The sequence below is a fragment of the Armigeres subalbatus genome, chromosome 3, assembly GCF_024139115.2.
Source record: "Armigeres subalbatus isolate Guangzhou_Male chromosome 3, GZ_Asu_2, whole genome shotgun sequence".
Lineage (NCBI taxonomy): Eukaryota > Metazoa > Arthropoda > Insecta > Diptera > Culicidae > Armigeres > Armigeres subalbatus.
Window position 1 is genome coordinate 380355739 of NC_085141.1, and position 17318 is coordinate 380373056.

Sequence of the window (17318 nt, forward strand, 5' to 3'; positions counted from 1 at the left end):
CCACATTCACTTTGGATACCACTTTTTTGTCACTCTCCTTTTTCTCCTTCTTTTTGCTGCAATCTTTTGACAGATGACCGAACAAGTTACAACAAAAACATTTCGGTCCGTTACTTTTTTGTGGGCACTCGTTTGCTACGTGAGTAGCTTCACCGCAGTTGAAGCAATTGCGCTTCGCGTCGAACTTGCCGCTCTTCGTTGATTCTGATTTTGTGCGCTCTTTCTTTCGGCAGACGCCGTCGTCAGGCTTCGATTTGCGTTCCGCTTTCCGCTGTACTTTCTCGAAATTGAGCAACTTCTCTTTCAACTCACGGATAGTGCTGGCTTCGTACAGAAGGGATCGATGGAATTCGTCATCCGTTATTCCGTCGACGATGTACTCACAGATGCTAGGCTCATCTAAATCGATCGCGAGGGCAATTCGTTGCATTTCGTACACATAGTCTCGCGTCGATTCCGTCAACTTCTTCTTACGTCCTGCCAACACACGGTGGACATCGCTTGCCCGTACAAAAGGGGAAAATTCACGAACAAGGGCAGTCTTTAGCTTCGAGAATGTTGTCAAGTTGCGCTGGGAAAATACGAATCTCCGTGCCGTTCCGACCAACTTTTTCCTGCACATAAACATCTTCTGCTCGTCATTCCAGAATGCTATTTTCGACATAGCTTCGAACTGGTTCATCCAAATTTTCACATCCTGTCCGTCGTCTGCACCAAACGCTTCGATGCTGTCCTCGACATCACGGAATGAGTATGGTCGCTGCTCCTGTTGTGCGAGTGGAATTCTCTTCGGTGTAGATGTTTCTCTCTTTCTAATCGCCGCTGGTGTAAAAAATTCGCCGTCATCCGATTCGTTATTGGCGTCGTCGTTGGAATCATCGTTTTCGTCGTTCAAGCCGTCATCATCATCAACTTCGTCGACTGAGCCGTCGTCGTCGGCGCGTCGTTCATCGTTTCCAACTTTTACATCCTCGTCGTGGTGATTGCGACCTTGCGCCGCGTCGTTAGCTTCAGAAGCATCTTCGTTTTCAGCCATCGTCTTGTCGTGAGTGATGATCCGTTTCGCCATGGTCGTTTTATTTCCCGTCATCGGCAATCCTCGTTTTTCGCACTCTCGTTGTATGCCAAGCTTGGTGAACGTGTCGCACAAAATTGCAACGTCGCCCTCCATCTTGAATCGACCGATTCTCCTCGTTTCACTTGTGATTCGCGACTTCGTATTCGCGAATTATTTTAATCACACTTCAATTACAGCGCACTGTCTCAACAACTCTCCATTCCGGTTGAGCCCCCATGTAGAATGGAACGGTTTAGAGTTGAGAGAATAACAAAATCATATCTTTATTTAAAGTAATTGAATAATAACACGCACATACGTGGTCACCAGTACGGTGGCTTGATCAGAACTGTCCTTTTTCGAACATTTTTGCCGAGGGGCTACCCGATTCTCCCACATAATATATGTATTCATATTTTTCTTTTAGGTTAGAATACAATCGCTAATGCAACATACTGTAGAACGAATAGTGAAATCATTGAAACACGAAATCAATCAATATATGGATGAAAATAACCAGGACTTCGTCGAAATGGTCCTTTTAAGTAGTTGGGGTATGGACGGATCTACGGGATACTCGCAATACCATTCCCAGGTACGAATCAACAAGATGATTCAGATGTATTTTCAGTGACAACGACTCCAATACATTTGCATTTACTAAGTAATCGTAAACATATTTTCTGGTCCAATTTGACCCCACAAAGTATTCGTTATTGCAGACCAATTATGCCAGAGTTTGTGAAGGAATCGAAGCAAGTTGTGATCGATTGCAAAAACACCATAGAGAGAGAACTAAGTGAATTAGTTCCAGTTAAGATCGATTTGGAGCAGGAGAAATATGTTTTGGTTGACTTCGATTTTGTCATGAGCATGGTGGATGGTAAAGTTCTAAATTACATAACTGGTACGTCATCTATGCAAAATTGCCCAATTTGTAAAGCCACTCCAAATGTCATGACAAGCCTAGAGGTATTATTTTTTCAAGAAATATTTGTAATTTTTAAAAACTGTTTTGTTTTTTAAATATTCTAGGAGTTCGAAAAAGGATATACACCAAAGATAGGGACACTTATTTATGGAATATCTCCTTTACATGCATGGATGTGATTTTTCGAGTGCCTTCTTCACATATCTTACCGAATGGATTTTAAAAGTGGCAGGTATCAAAGATATTAAAGGAAGCGTACTTGAAGAGAAAACAACTTATACAGAAAAGGCTTTATGATAGCTTTGGTGTGAGAGTCGACCAGCCAAGGCAAGGTGGAGCAGGATCAAGTACAACTGGAAACATTTGTCGACGAGCGTTTTCGAATCCAAATCTGTTAAGTGAAGCATTAAATGTCAACGAAGAGCTAATTCACCGGTTCTGGAACATTCTGATCGCGATAAACTGCCAAGAGCCAATCAATCCTGAAAAGCTAGACAGTTATTGTAAAGCAACCTACCGGCTATATTTGCAGCTGTATGATTGGTATAAAATTCCTGCTACGGTGCATAAAGTCCTTGCCCATGCTGGGGATATAATTATTCATTCACCAGCACCACTTGGAATGTTGGCTGAAGAAGCAGCTGAGTGTCAACACAAGCACTTAAAAAAAGTCGGACTCATCATGCCAGGAAAGCCTCAAGAGAAGAAAATTTACATGACGTTTTCATTCGTGCTATGAACTCGTCGGATCCTTTGATAAGCTCCCTCAACTTAGGTAAGCGACTTCAAAATAAATCTAATCTGGAATATCCAGAAGATGTTCAAAGTTTTTAGTGACTGAAACTTCTTGCAATACAACAGATTCGAGTACAGAAAATATACCATAGCAGATATTTTAATCGATCTTGAAGAAATAAATGATGATTTTGTTGAGGATGTTCATGTACATAATGAATAAATAAATGTTGTTGCAGTATACTTATATATCTTGAAGCTTTTATTGCATGGAGTTCGTTTAGCTTTAATAGAGCTTTATATTGTATTCCCTTTACTTGTTTTACGGGTTAAGGGCCTGAACCAATCTGAAAAATCCTACAAAGACAACCTGTTACGTATGTAGATGCAATGGCCTGTATTTGACGGAGTCCTTGTGCAACTTAGAACATCTGTACAACTCAATTCACATAAAAACAGTATACAATTTTCTAGTTTGAACTCTACAGGTCTGCGCTGCAATAAAATACACATCTATAGACTGCTGTGTACATGAGACATTCGTAGATAAAAGGGATATATTCCATAGAGATCAAAGGTCTGTATTCCAGGGAGTTTGGAGACCTTAGAAGTAATAACGACCTGCAAAACAAGTATTTCACATCTTTTAGACAATAATCTACGATATAAGTGTGAAATATTGCAGAAATGAAATGAAAATATTTTCGGCCACCTACTTATAAGGAGCCGCCCCATAGTGGAGTGGTCAGGGCAACTGATCGTCCTGCATATGCTTCCTGAAGCATCTCCATGAAAAATCTTGAAGTTTGATACCAATATTGATATGGTACCGGATAATATATACGTGATTGGAAGGATATACATAATTGACCATAGTATCCGGAAACAGGTATACTGAAATGGCCATATCTCGGATGTTTTTCAACGGATCTTAGCGCTACCGCCCGCATTCAATTTTCAATAAGATCTAGTTTCAAGGAAAATAGTGTTTATCGATGCAACTTCAAACCACACAAAAATACGAGCGGCAGAAAAAATGTGTTTTTGACATGGCCTCCGAAAATCCGGTGTCCGGTGGCCAGTATTCGTGACCGTGCATGTTCCCAAATCTTGACTAAATTAGCCGTCGAATGATTCCGGGTTTGTCCAATTTCATCAATTTTTCAAAAAGTTATAAGGATTTGAATTTGGGTCAAATTTTGCCTATCTCAATCATTTTGCCTAACTCCTGTATGTACATTATGTGGAAGATATTGATTTGAAAAATGTATTGGAGGTAACCACTTTAATCTGTGTTGTACAAGTAAGGCAAAAAAAGTCAGAACTGTGGAATGGAAGTATTGCTGAATGGCTCGATTTAAGGTCACTCCTGACGGAATCCAAGATTAAAAGTGCTCGCGTTTTCGGGGGCACACCACTCGATACGGAAGCAACACACAACTGTCAATTTTATTATTTCACGCATGCTGCGACGCAGCAAAACTAAATCAACAAAAATGACAGTTGTGTGCCGCCTCTGAATCAAGTGGTGTGCCCCCGAAAACGCGAGCCCTTTTAATCTTGGATTCCGTCAGGAGTGACCTTAAGTATGACATTGATAAAATCATGTTGGTTGCACTCCATGTGTTGAGCCAAGAGAATTGAATAGTGGAAAAGAATAGTTCAAACTCATCTTCTTTAGAGGATTTAATCATCAATTTTAATGCGTTCATTGTTTGAATTAATAAGTAGTTTTATTAGTATTTTATTTTATTACATGGAAGTAGCCTAATGTTATAAGCACCATCATCATTGATTTTTCTCTTATTATTTCAAAAATTGAACAATCTTAAACTATTGTGTATATACAACTTAGGAAGCGTTCATGAATTATGCCCCTGTTTCACTTTTATAGTTACATAGCTAGTTCTTTACTTCTCATAATTAAATATTAATTGTTTGTTATTATTGATTATTACACTATATCAAATTCGTTATCACACTAATCATACTAATTTATTTTTACATAAGTTTCATTGTCAATAATTCTAAATTTATCTTTCCGAAAATTGACCAAATCTTCACTGAACCGGAAGGCACAAAGTTTATGCAGCTTCTTGATTACCGGCTTGATAGGCTCCACCTCGGCTGTGTGTGCCAAATCGTCGTAGTACCGATCCTCTTGTGGTCCCATCATGTGCGCCTGACGCTTCTTCATACCTCTACTCCAGCGCTCCTCCATTTCAGTGTTGGTATCGGCTTCCATCTCTTCTTGCGAAGGCAGCTGCTTCGCTCCACTAAAGAACTTAATGCAGAATCGAGCCTGCAAGTCCATCATCTGGGCCGCGCAAACATAGAACGGCAATCCTATGAAAGCCATCGTCGGATAACGGATGTTGATACAGTGTTTGTACAGCTTCTGGACATAATTGTCCTCCACAATAATTCCGCAATCACAGCTCAAGAATGGGAATGTGTATTTGTACCCTGTACTGTAGCAAATAACGCTGAAATCTTGCGATGTTCCGTCCGCAAACACCACACCGGTCTCGGTCAACCGAGCTACGTCATGTTTTAGAATGACGTTATCTGGGAACACCGTTTTAGGTGTGTCCTTCAAGTGGTGACTCAAAGTAACCCGTTCGGCCTTTTTGGAAATTTCATACGCCATATCCATACCTGAGGGACCAGCTCCGATCACCAACACTGTTTCGCCTAAAATTGTAAAAAAGTGTCATTGTAGTCAAATTATTCAGTAAATCAAGTGTAAAACAACTAACCGACAAATGGGTCGTTACATCGATAATCATGGCTGTGCATCTGCTTTCCTTTGTATAAATGTATCCCAGGGTAGTTTGGTAACCTGGGCGTGTGATAGTGGCCGTTGCATACCAACACGTAATCAAAGTAGAATGTCTTCAATTGATCATTCGGACAATCTCGAACAATTACTTCCCATTGTTTCTCGTCCTTGGTGGGCTTGATTCTTATCACGTAGTGACTGAACTTTATGCTTTCCGTAATTCCGAAGTAATCCGAAAAATATTGGAAAAATCTCAGCATATCCTCCGCTGGAATGTAGCTGCTGTCCTGTTCCGGAATCGGGAAATCCGGATAGCCCATGATCTCCTTGGGTAGGTTGGTCTTCAAGCCCTTGTACATGCTGGAATGTACATCTATGCCGTACTCATTCTTGTCCACCTCCTCGTTGAACACCCACGTGCCTCCCAACTGCGACGCCATCTCGAATACGGTCACTTCGCCACCCGATTGGAGAGCATGGCGGGCGGCGCATAGCCCGGCGGTTCCCGCACCAATCACGCAGTAGGTGCGTTGCTTTTCGTTGGTCTGCAAATGAAAACGGTGTTCATGGTTTCAGTTAGATTGTTAGATCTAATAGCGCTGGAGCGTAATGCCTATAGATTGGTATGATAAAGCTCCTTAGATATCATAGTGAGAGAAAGTTTTGAAAAATTTTCCTTCCGCTATCAGCTTGTAACAAATCGGTGATGATTGTAGAATGTAGAAGGCATCTATAGAATACCACCCGTATAACAATTCCGTAAGCACGATAAGAGACATTTTTGACGTTTGAGAGTCAAAGCTTTTGCAGTTCCGAGAAGCTGAGTTCTATCCTCAGTTCGAACGTGGCAGATATATGTACGTGGTGGAAGAGCGAACGAAGTCTTATAGTGAGTGCAAAACCGAAATTGCAATAGTATATGGGAAATCATTTACTACACTGGATTTATTTTTACGTGATTCGGCGTGGTAGCTGCAAAACCCATTTAAACTGAAGCCGTAAAAAAAATGGGTCCGATTAAACACTACTTCGCATTTTATATACAAGCTTTTGGTAGGTCCAGAACATAATTCTTTCTTTCTTTCTTCAATGACCCTACATTCCAACTGGAACTTGGCCTGCTTTTCTACTTAGTATTCTATTAGCATTTCCCTAAGTTATTAATTGAAAGCTTTTTTACTCCCGCCATTGCATGAGTGAGTATGAAACTTGTGTGGCAAGTACAATGGATACACTATGCCCGGGGTGTAGAGAAAGCTTCCAACCCGAACACATCCTAGACCGGAGCGAGAATCGAACTCGCCATCTCCGAATTGGCAATCCTACGACTTCGCTCGCAAGGCTACCTGGGACCCCAAAAAACATAATTGAGTGTATTTTATTTGTGCACGACTGCCTAGGGGGTAGATAGAACATATACCGGCAGTTATTGGACAATACAAGTGTTTCGACAGCAACATCGCGAATTATCATCATCGTGGTTGTTGGACAAAGTCGTTATATGTACACCATCAAAGTGATTGTACGCTAGCAGTGCGAGGACGAAACTAGACCTATTGAGTACTCTTGCTTGCTAAGACAGCTGCTAGTAAAATTAATTGCAAATAGCGAAGTTAGTCTATCGAACGGAACATTGGAAAGAAATTGTGGATAAGCATTCTTTATTTTTTCCGACATCGAAGAGCTAATAAGCAACAATTTGGCGATTGTATCTACATCATCGGTAGAGCTTGTGCAAGGGACACCAACTATGATTGACCTTATCGTTGTTCATTGTGTAGGTAAGACAATCAGGGAGGGTACCCTGGATGGAAGTGATGAAATGCATGCTTAGTGCCTTCCGGTCGTATCATTATAAAGAATACTCATAACTCATTCCGATCGAAGAGATCCAACACTGATGAACAACTTGTGAATCGGTCTTAATGTGTTTCTGAGCGTTTGAATAATTTCTGGCGGAGAACCTTAATCCCAAGTAAATAATTATGTGGCTACTATATAGGGATAAACTGATTGGTGGTTTCCTTAGCCTAATTGTAAGGTGAATATTGCTATATTGCAAGACCATGCTGAAAGTGGCAAGGTTCGTGCCTATTCTAGGTTTCTGGTTAAAAAATTTCCTAGACTTCCCTGAGTATAATGGTATCATCGTGTTAACATAATGAGTTATGAATGCAGAAATGGTAACTTGGCTAAGAAACCTCGCAGCTAACAACTGTGACAGTGCCTTATGCTTCAATGTGCCAATTATACTGCGGGAAATGAATATCAACGAAGAAGAAAGACATAAATTTCTGAACCCAGCTAGCAAGGTGACGAAATAGGCATACTATTTCTAGATTGCGTAGAGCATTAGCGGTAAATGAGATAACATCAGAAGTGCAATGTACAATTTGAAAAACGCAGAGATCATGTGGGTGAAGATTGTTGTTTTTTTATATTTATTCGACTGGCAGTACTGAAACAAAAAGGAGTTTAATATTCATTGGCAATTGCACTCAGATGTTACCAAAAATAACGATAATGCGAAACTTCGAAGTCAAATTACCATTTATAAATCCCTAAATCATGTGGCAAGCCAAAATTGAGAAAGCTTCCGAAATTTTTTATTCTGAATCGGGATTTAAAACATTTCACCATAAGCATTATCTGTTTTGAAGCCACGCATCTGACCTTTGCTCGCATGCCATTATAAGCTACGGAGGGCCCCATGTCCGACCAAAAGCGAAAGCGAGATTGCAACGAAATTTAATCCGGGTTTAGAAGCAAACAGCAGTAGTTGCCATCTCATTTGGTTTATGAAGGCAACAAATGACCCCTTGCAAAGGCAAGCAGTTTTCGATTGAAGATTGCTCTAGAAATGGCATTTTAGAGGTTGATAACCTGGTTCCTACTAGAAGATTATTTCATTTCATAAACAAAAAGCCATTTGTGGTTGCTTAACTTTCAAAGCGTTGCTACCCATCACAGAGGTACATGATAAGCGGAGAAGCATTCACGTAGTGATGCATTTATTAAATTTAGCCCAGAAACAAAAACGTTTAAAAGCACGATGAATTTCAATTGACATCATACTTATCATTTTGGATGCTTTTATTAATCTGGCTTTAGCCAGTAACGAAAGCCTGACACATAAGTAATCTTTGGTATGAGTAAAAGTCGCAATGTAAATTTTCAATTGACTCAAACCTCTCTTTCCACTATTTCGCAACTAGAACATTTTCGCCTCACCCGCAAGAGCTCAGTAAATAACTGTAGTGCTTTTATTCAAAATCATATGTATGAAATATTTTAAGCCCAATTCTTAACACGAATAGTCAACCACATCCGCCTTCATGAGCCGCAAGTATTGACATATAACATAAGTCATATAACAAAGGTTTTGACTTGCCATAAGGCAAGAACTATATCATTCAATTCCACCATTTGATTGTAACTTTAAAGATACGTTTTTTGACCTCAACATACGCCTTTACTTTACTTTAGCAATGGTGTTAGATTGCGTGGGTGGGCTCAAATTAGCTGCTGGAATAATAAAAATGATAGTTGTGCTTGGCTTTCGTTTTGAACGGGGTGCTCTTGAATACGCGAGTGCTCTTAGGTTTGGAGTCATCATATTGAATTCATAATTTAATTTATAATCATATTAAAGTTTTAATCTTCATAATTGATTTGATATTTTTATCTCGTTTTTCTGTAGAGTTCTAAATTATTTGATATAACATCAAACTGATAACTAATTTGATGTCACAAGATTTTTCTGCTATACGTTTTGTTATTTTTACCGTTTAGGATATCAACCTAAGTAATCAAAATCAGCGATTTCACAACATCAAGCTCAAGCTTGGCAGAAAGGCAAAAAGTTTCATAGAGACATTATTTTTAGGTGTTTCACTTTCACGCATTAAAAATCACGAAAAGTTTGGTAAAACATTGACAGAATTCAACACCTCCTGAACATAGGCAACACAGGACACAGTGTTGGTTCGATGTGGAGTATCAGAGAGTGACAGACGAGAAGAACGTTGCTAGAAGCCGGATGTTGGTGTCGGGTATCCGATCGAATAGAGATCGGTACAAGGAAGCAAGAGCAACCCACCGCAGGAAGAAAAAAGAGTATGAAGAACAAGTGTTTAGTGAGGCGCAGGGAAAAATGGAACAGAATGATATGCGGAGGTTTTATGAGACTGTCAAGAGCGTGCGGAGAAAGACAGCGCAATCTCCCGTCATCTGCAACGACCAAGAAAGGAATTTGCTGACAGATAAAACCGAAGTGGCTGCCAGTATAGATAGTGGAATATATAGATGAGCGAAGATAAATCTTCTGTCTCCATACGTACTGTCAAACGTGTCTCCAAACGAGCATAACGTCACGATTTCAATGGAAATGTTAAGGGCTGTGACGTCATATGCGCGTGTGCACGGTCAAAAAAACCGACACAGCCATGCTTTCGCTCATCTATAGATTCTACTATCTATAGCTGCCAGGTGGAAGCAACACTTCGAGACTTTGTTGAATAGTGGAAGTGACGGTGCATCGGTGAACAGACCAAATATTAGTGACGATGGACAAGCTGTGGAGTCATCTACACTTAGAAAAGCTATTAAAGAGCTGAAAACAATAAGGCTGCGGGGAAGGACCCAGGTGGGTGTCATCCATATCTCGCACAATGGGCTTGTTTTGCAGCCAACATTGCGCGACTGGCCCCCACTGACATTTCTGGATCCCAATGGGAATCAAATCAGATGTTGGTAAACAACACAAATACTACCGTAAATTTTACTTTGAGATGTTGGCTGCAAAAACATGGCGCCGTGCCAGGTGGCTGGAAGGACCAGGTCCCGGATGAATTTCTCAAACATGGCAGTGACAGGGTTTGCAGAAATCGCTCTCAATAGAAAACGAACAACGATAAAAGAGAGGCAAAAACTGTTCCGAATCATAACAAGCCATGATAACAAAATTATCAAACTTGTATACAAGTGCGAAAAAACAGAATCGGATAAGCAGCCCCCACAGAAAAATGGTGATTCTCGCTTTGTTTTCGCTCGTTTCGTGTTAGTTACTGCACAGCTGTGTAGAACAAGTTGAAATGCATCATCAGAGCCAATGCTCCCCGCATTTGGAGCTTTCTAAAATAAATTTATCATGGGGTATAGCCTCCCGAATCAGTTATCTATCATGACAGCTTGCGAAAAAAGTGTCTCGCGGTATGCTACACAGGGGCGTCTCGTGAACTTTTGGTACACCTGTTCTACCAGCCTGCTAAAAAAATATGTGGTTTCGAATGAAAGTTGTGTCTTTAAGTGGTTTCGAATAAAAGTTGTGTATTTAATCTAATATTACAACCTTTTCTTGTACAACGTAACCAATCATTAGAAAAAAAATCAGAAGGGTTGTATACAAGATACGACCGCCCGACGTAAACTACGTAAAACATTGATATGGAAATGCTAATATCATCTTCCAAACTTGGACGTACATGTTCATGATAGCATTAGAGGCGAAAGTATAGAATTGATAGTTCCGTTAGGATACGGCAGGCATGAAGAATGTTTTTATAGAAGTCGATTTGAAAGCGAGCGGAGGGCAATATTTGTGATGGCATATATCGCACGACCTTCCTTCTGCCAAGCTCCCGTATGAAGGGGGAGGGAAGAATATCAGTGTGGAAGCTGATATATCTCCACTGGCAAAAGGAAGGTGGTTTGACTTGCTCATATGCCATCGCGTGCGGAAGGATTTGCTATCGACGAGTACTGTCTCCAAATTTCTAATATGACATCAGCATTTAGTCGAATAGGATTTTTATTGCACAGTTCTGTTTTCTCATTGCGTCCGTCTCGTCGCAACCAACTTGGCTGCCTCGGAGAGAACAAAGCAGAGAAAGGCACTGCTGCTGTACCGTCGACCAATAACAGCTGAATTGATGGATGCCCCACCGAGGGTAGTACACTAAATTAATGATTTCGTGTGTGTTACTTCTACGTGAAGTTGAACGATTTACAATGATATGGAAATGCTAATATCATCTTCCAAACTTGGACGTACATGTTCATGATAGCATTAGAGGCGAAAGTATAGAATTGATAGTTCCGTTAGGATACGGCAGGCATGAAGAATGTTTTTATAGAAGTCGATTTGAAAGCGAGCGGAGGGCAATATTTGTGATGGCATATATCGCACGACCTTCCTTCTGCCAAGCTCCCGTATGAAGGGGGAGGGAAGAATATCAGTGTGGAAGCTGATATATCTCCACTGGCAAAAGGAAGGTGGTTTGACTTGCTCATATGCCATCGCGTGCGGAAGGATTTGCTATCGACGAGTACTGTCTCCAAATTTCTAATATGACATCAGCATTTAGTCGAATAGGATTTTTATTGCACAGTTCTGTTTTCTCATTGCGTCCGTCTCGTCGCAACCAACTTGGCTGCCTCGGAGAGAACAAAGCAGAGAAAGGCACTGCTGCTGTACCGTCGACCAATAACAGCTGAATTGATGGATGCCCCCACCGAGGGTAGTACACTAAAACATATCATAAGATAGTTATTGTAGTTAGAGCCTAGAGTGATTGAAAATTTGACTTTTGCGCTCCCTTATGCTTGAACGATAATATTTGCTGTTTTGGTGTACCTCCCAAATTTTCAACTGAATTGGTTAGAATATAACTGAGTACGAGCAGTTTGAAGTTTGTATGGAAATTACTATAGAAATCGCCCCGTATGTGAGAGATCGTTTCGTGAGGCGGATCATTAACTATTTAGGGGGAGATCTCCCAGCGCCGGACACCTCCCAATACCGGACAATTCTTAAAACAACACTACTTGCAGAGGTCCCTCCTTCATCTTATTAAGTACAAAAGGAAGCTATTGAAAAGGCTCCTAATGGCAAGGAATATCAGATCAGATCTTCATGTGATAAACTTTGTACAAAATTTGAAGTTGAATAAAAATTCTTCACTCCTGTTTTGTTACACTTACTTCAATTCAATTGTTTCTTCTTGCTGAGAAAGCCACAGAAATTAGCAGAAACAAAAATTGAAAAGGACATTTAAAAAGGTGGGAATTTGGATTAGGATGTAAACAATTTAGCTGAAGAGTCAAATAAGCTGGTGGTTTGTTGACCTAATTTTATAAAATTTGGCCACAATATTCTTTGATATGCAAAGCATGTTTAGGCCAAATTTGAGCATAATTAGTTACAGAAAACCCCCTGACAATAATAGAACAAAACCTGCCAAAGCCGTAATTTCCCCTACTAACAATTGGCTGCCATCAATGAAAGTAGCTCTTAAGTCATAACTTGAGGCGAGATGAATTTTGATCAAAGTAAAACTTAATTGCCTGGTGATGGCAGATTGTTTTCCGTCGGTAGTAGAATCACGAGAGCACGATTCAGAGAAAGACTTATAATTTTAGTAGATAGTCATCCATGCGAAAACATTTTTTCAGCTTCTCCGTTTGACGCGCGCTCGTGATTCTACATACATACAGAAAACATACGATGATTCAACTCATCCATGAGTTTTTAGGTGCTGAAATGCCACGCGCGCGCAGTAGAGCAGTTTTCTTATAATCAATAAAGATGGCTCATTAGTCCCGCCTCTTTGTCCTCCGGTATCACTGCAAATATTGTGTAACCGTCGAACACCCCCAATGGGGCGTGGCTACTGGTTCAACTTTATTGATTACAAGAAAGCAGCTCTTCCGCGCGCGAGCCATTTCGTTCGAGATGTCGCAGAGAGCAGACCGTGGTACCACCTCCGGCATCGGCGGAGCTCCTACCGGAAATTTTATTCCCGGCGATGGTGTGGGTCGCGCGGTCATCGTCATCAACATTAGCAGCGCTCAGATTAAATTTTCTTGTCTGAAGTAGGGGGAATGACGGCTTTGGCAGGTTTTGTTCTATTATTGTCAGGGGGGTTTTTGTTGACCAAATTTTATGAAATTTGGCCACAATATTCTTTGATATGCTATGATATGATATGATATTTGATATGAAGTACTAACGATCGGCTACCATCAATGAAAGTGGCTCTTGTGAGCGTCCACAAATTACGTAACGCTTAGAGGGGGAGGGGGGTTGGGCGAAGTGTGACGACCCATACATAATTTTAGATGCTTCGTACAAAAATTATGATATAAGGGGGAGGGGGGGTTGAAAATGCCCAATTTTTGCGTTATGTAATTAAAGGATCTTCCCTTAAGGTGACTCGGGGAGGCACTACACATCGTGTTATTTTTCCTATCTTTTGTGTTTTTCTAACATTGTCACCTCGTAATTTTGGAGTGGCGTATTTCGGTTTTCAGTTGTTTGATGTAACTGTAAATGTATCAGCATGTAGATTGCGAGTAAGCACGCGCCGGTGATACTTTTTCAAAATCATATTTGTTGTAAAAAAAAAAAAAATAAGCGTAAATGATAATCAATAGTATCAATAGAATTGGCAAATCGCTGAAGGGTTTCCGAATCGATTGATAAGCAAATGTCGAAAATCCATCGAAAGATAAAGACGCTATTAGCGTTTGAAATCTATCCTAATTTTTGTGACAGTCTCGAATTTGGAAATTTCCGTTTTAAATCCTGTATCTGAGTCTTCCCCTTAGACGAAGTTTACGTGAAAAAATATGTAGCAAACATCAATACTGACGCCATACAATTTTCTTCAGTCATAATGCGAATCAATTGTTTGCATGGTCTCCTTCCGATACTTGCTTGGAATTATTCAACTACCGACGTTAGCGTTGCGCTTTGAATAAAGTTCATCTCGGAACCGATTTCTTTTTCAATCATCAACAGGAAAAATACAAAAAATTAGAGTCTCGCGGGAAAATTTCATGTTGTGCCGACAACATCCAAATCGTTGCATACGCCACATTAGTGAATAAATTGCTGTAGCAATCTTCCGATGACAGCCTATGCTCGGACCGGCACTAATGCTATGTTTCCGCTACCGATGCCAAACAATAATTGTTATGCTTTTTATATTATTATGCTTTGTTCTATGAAGAAAGTTCGTCTAATATTAACATTCTCAATCACTAAAATCATATAACTCCGAATTACGCTAGAATATTTCATCGAAGAATTTTCCAGTTCCTAACGGTTGCACTTTAGGAAAATTATTTCAACTTAACCTTCCTCCCAAATATAATGATGGTCCTGAAAAGAACCGATTAATTGCCACTTATGTGGCTTATTAACAGCAGCCACTGGGCTGCGCGACCGCCATCCGATGATTCGGCTCAACGAACGCCGTCGTTTGCCAGATCCGCCGAAGATGGGACACGGATGAAAATTATGTGCTGCCGCTTCCACGACCGCCACCACCACTGACCGAAAAAATTTCATCCGCTGAGACAGCCGTTGTCACTGGGACCGCTTCTGGGCGCCCTGGTCCGCTCGCCGTGACATCCAGAATGAAAATGACGCGCGCACGCGAAACACGGGGCTTTTTATACACAGGGAAAACGAAGCAGTGGATCAAAAGGCCCGTACCTTACTGCAATCTGATGTCCATGTTGGGGATTTATAAACGGAATTGAATTTTTCACCCGGTTTGGAAAGAAACAACATTTTCAATAGTTTTACGTTGATAATCAATAGTATCAATAGAATTGGCAAATTGCTGGAGAGTTTCTGAATCGATTGATAAGCAAATGTCGAAAATCCATCGAAAGATAAAGACGCTATTAGCGTTTGAAATCTATCCTAATTTCGTGACGGTCTCGAATTTGGAAATTTCGGTTTTACACCCTGTATCTGAGTCTTCCCCTTAGACGTAGTTTACGTCAAAACCCGACTTATCCACCTACAGTGAACGCAACCCTTCTTTCTTACACTTTTGAATGGTTGTGTGTGCCCAGTGCATATTACAATTTCTATGCATATGACCTTCAATTGAATGTAAAATAACTGATATTATCATGCTTTTAACGATTTCAAAATAAAAAAATTGATATTTCTGGAAATTTAACAATTTTTAAAAAATACAAAAAGACTGCAGATTTGATTTGCCGCCTTAAATGGCAATATTACAGCTTCTGTTTAAGCCCAAAAGAGTTCAAATCGGGTCATAGACGGCTGAGATATTGGTGTGACAATTCTTCATTAGTAGTCTGAAAATATGTCTCATATTCGTATTTCACAGATATCTCTGAAACCGAATTTCCGATTGCAGAAAAAAATAATGGGTCCAATGACAAAAACATAGCTTTCGTTTAAAGATAAAATCGCACAAATCGGTCCAAGGACGACTGAGATCTTGATGGGACATATTTTACCAATGTGTGAAGTTGAAACGTCTAATGCTTTATGTTCGTATTTCAGAGATATCTCTGGAACCCAATGTCTAATTGCAAAAACAAAATACAATGGGTTCAATGGCAAAGTCATAGCTTTCGTTTAAAGATAAAATCATGCAAATTGGTTTACAGACGGCTGAGATATTCATGTGACAGTATTTTGTTAGTTTTCTGAAAATACACTTCATGTTCGTATTTCTCACATATCTCTGGAACCAAATGTCCGATTGAAAAAAAAATGAACTTGTACAATGACAAAGTCATAGCTTTTGTTTAGTGTTAAAATCGTGCAAATCGGTCCACGGACGGCTGAGATCTTGATGTGAGATTTTTGTAACGCACACACGCACACGCACACACACATACATACATGTGCTCAGTTCGTCGAGCTGAGTTGATTGGTATATACGACTTGGGTCTCCGAGCCTCAGATAAAAAGTCGGTTTTTCAAGCGATCTTTATACCCTTCTTAGGATGTAAGAAGGGTAAAAACAATTTAAATAGAAAGGATTTACAAAACAATAAATAGCTTATGATTCTCTTTTGTTCCAATTTTTTTTAAAATTAAGAAATCTAACTTGGTAACAGATGACGATAACTGGATATTGCTCAGAATAGAGATCTTTCAAATCGGCTCTTTCCACCATTCGGGTGCACAGGATCCATCGCCTCCAGCATTTAAAAACTTTCACATATTTTGTTTTTATGAAAGAAATGTAATTAACCATTATTAGTATCGTCATTTGATGCGACCCCAGTCCACTGAAATGTTTTCGAGTTATTTAGTTTTTCAAATTTTGTGAAAACTATGCCTTTTTCTCTAAGTTGATTGATTTTGATTATTTGGGGAAAAAACAATAAAAATAATTCAATTTTATAATACTTTATAATAATCAAATTTTGATGTCTCTTTCGAAAACTCAAAGATTAATTTAATATTGTTCTTGATGCTGAGTTGTTTATGATGCATAATCATCAGGAGAAAAAAGAAAAACAAACCGTTCCCAATCATCGAATTATGAACGAAAGCGTGCGCGGTGCGCCTTTCGGCAAAGCGCAGCCCGAAACTCCGACCGAGTCTAAACGAAGGTAGTCGCGTCGTTGATTGTTCTCGCAGCGCGTCGAACGGGTTGGACTCCTGCGCAACATAGCAGAACTTGCATCCAAACGTGCCTGCTTCGCATTCGAAAGAATATGACGTGAGGAAACGAAGAAAGCTGGCAACGCTCACGCTGGTTCTCCGCGCGCGGAGAACGAGTGAGCATACCAAGGAGGAAATTATTTCAAAACTTTTGTCATGGCGCAAGACTTTAAATTTGACTTCTGGCAGCGCTGCTGTTGGTTCTTTATCATGAATCGTACGACTGGCAGAAGCTTTCTATGTGATGTGGTGTGCTGTTATCCGTCGGAAAAACACATATTTAGGTGCAATGCGACTGTTACTGTACGCCAAGCATGTGGCGTTGAGTTGATCTGTCTAGGCAATATTTTGTTTAGTTAGATATTAA

General features: G+C 40.1%; 1 protein-coding gene across 1 annotated transcript in view; it reads right to left on the reverse strand.

Moving 5' to 3' along the window:
- Positions 1-4434: 4434 nt before the first annotated feature.
- Positions 4435-17318, reverse strand: part of LOC134226627 (senecionine N-oxygenase-like) — a 30504-nt gene continuing 17620 nt past the window's right edge. Inside the window, exons 2-3 of the mRNA XM_062707513.1 lie at positions 5483-6050; positions 4435-5417 (exon numbers count right to left, since the gene is read on the reverse strand). Of these exons, the coding sequence (XP_062563497.1) occupies positions 4714-5417; positions 5483-6050 (1272 nt within the window). The 3' untranslated portion in view covers positions 4435-4713. The remainder of the gene's footprint in view (positions 5418-5482; positions 6051-17318) is intronic.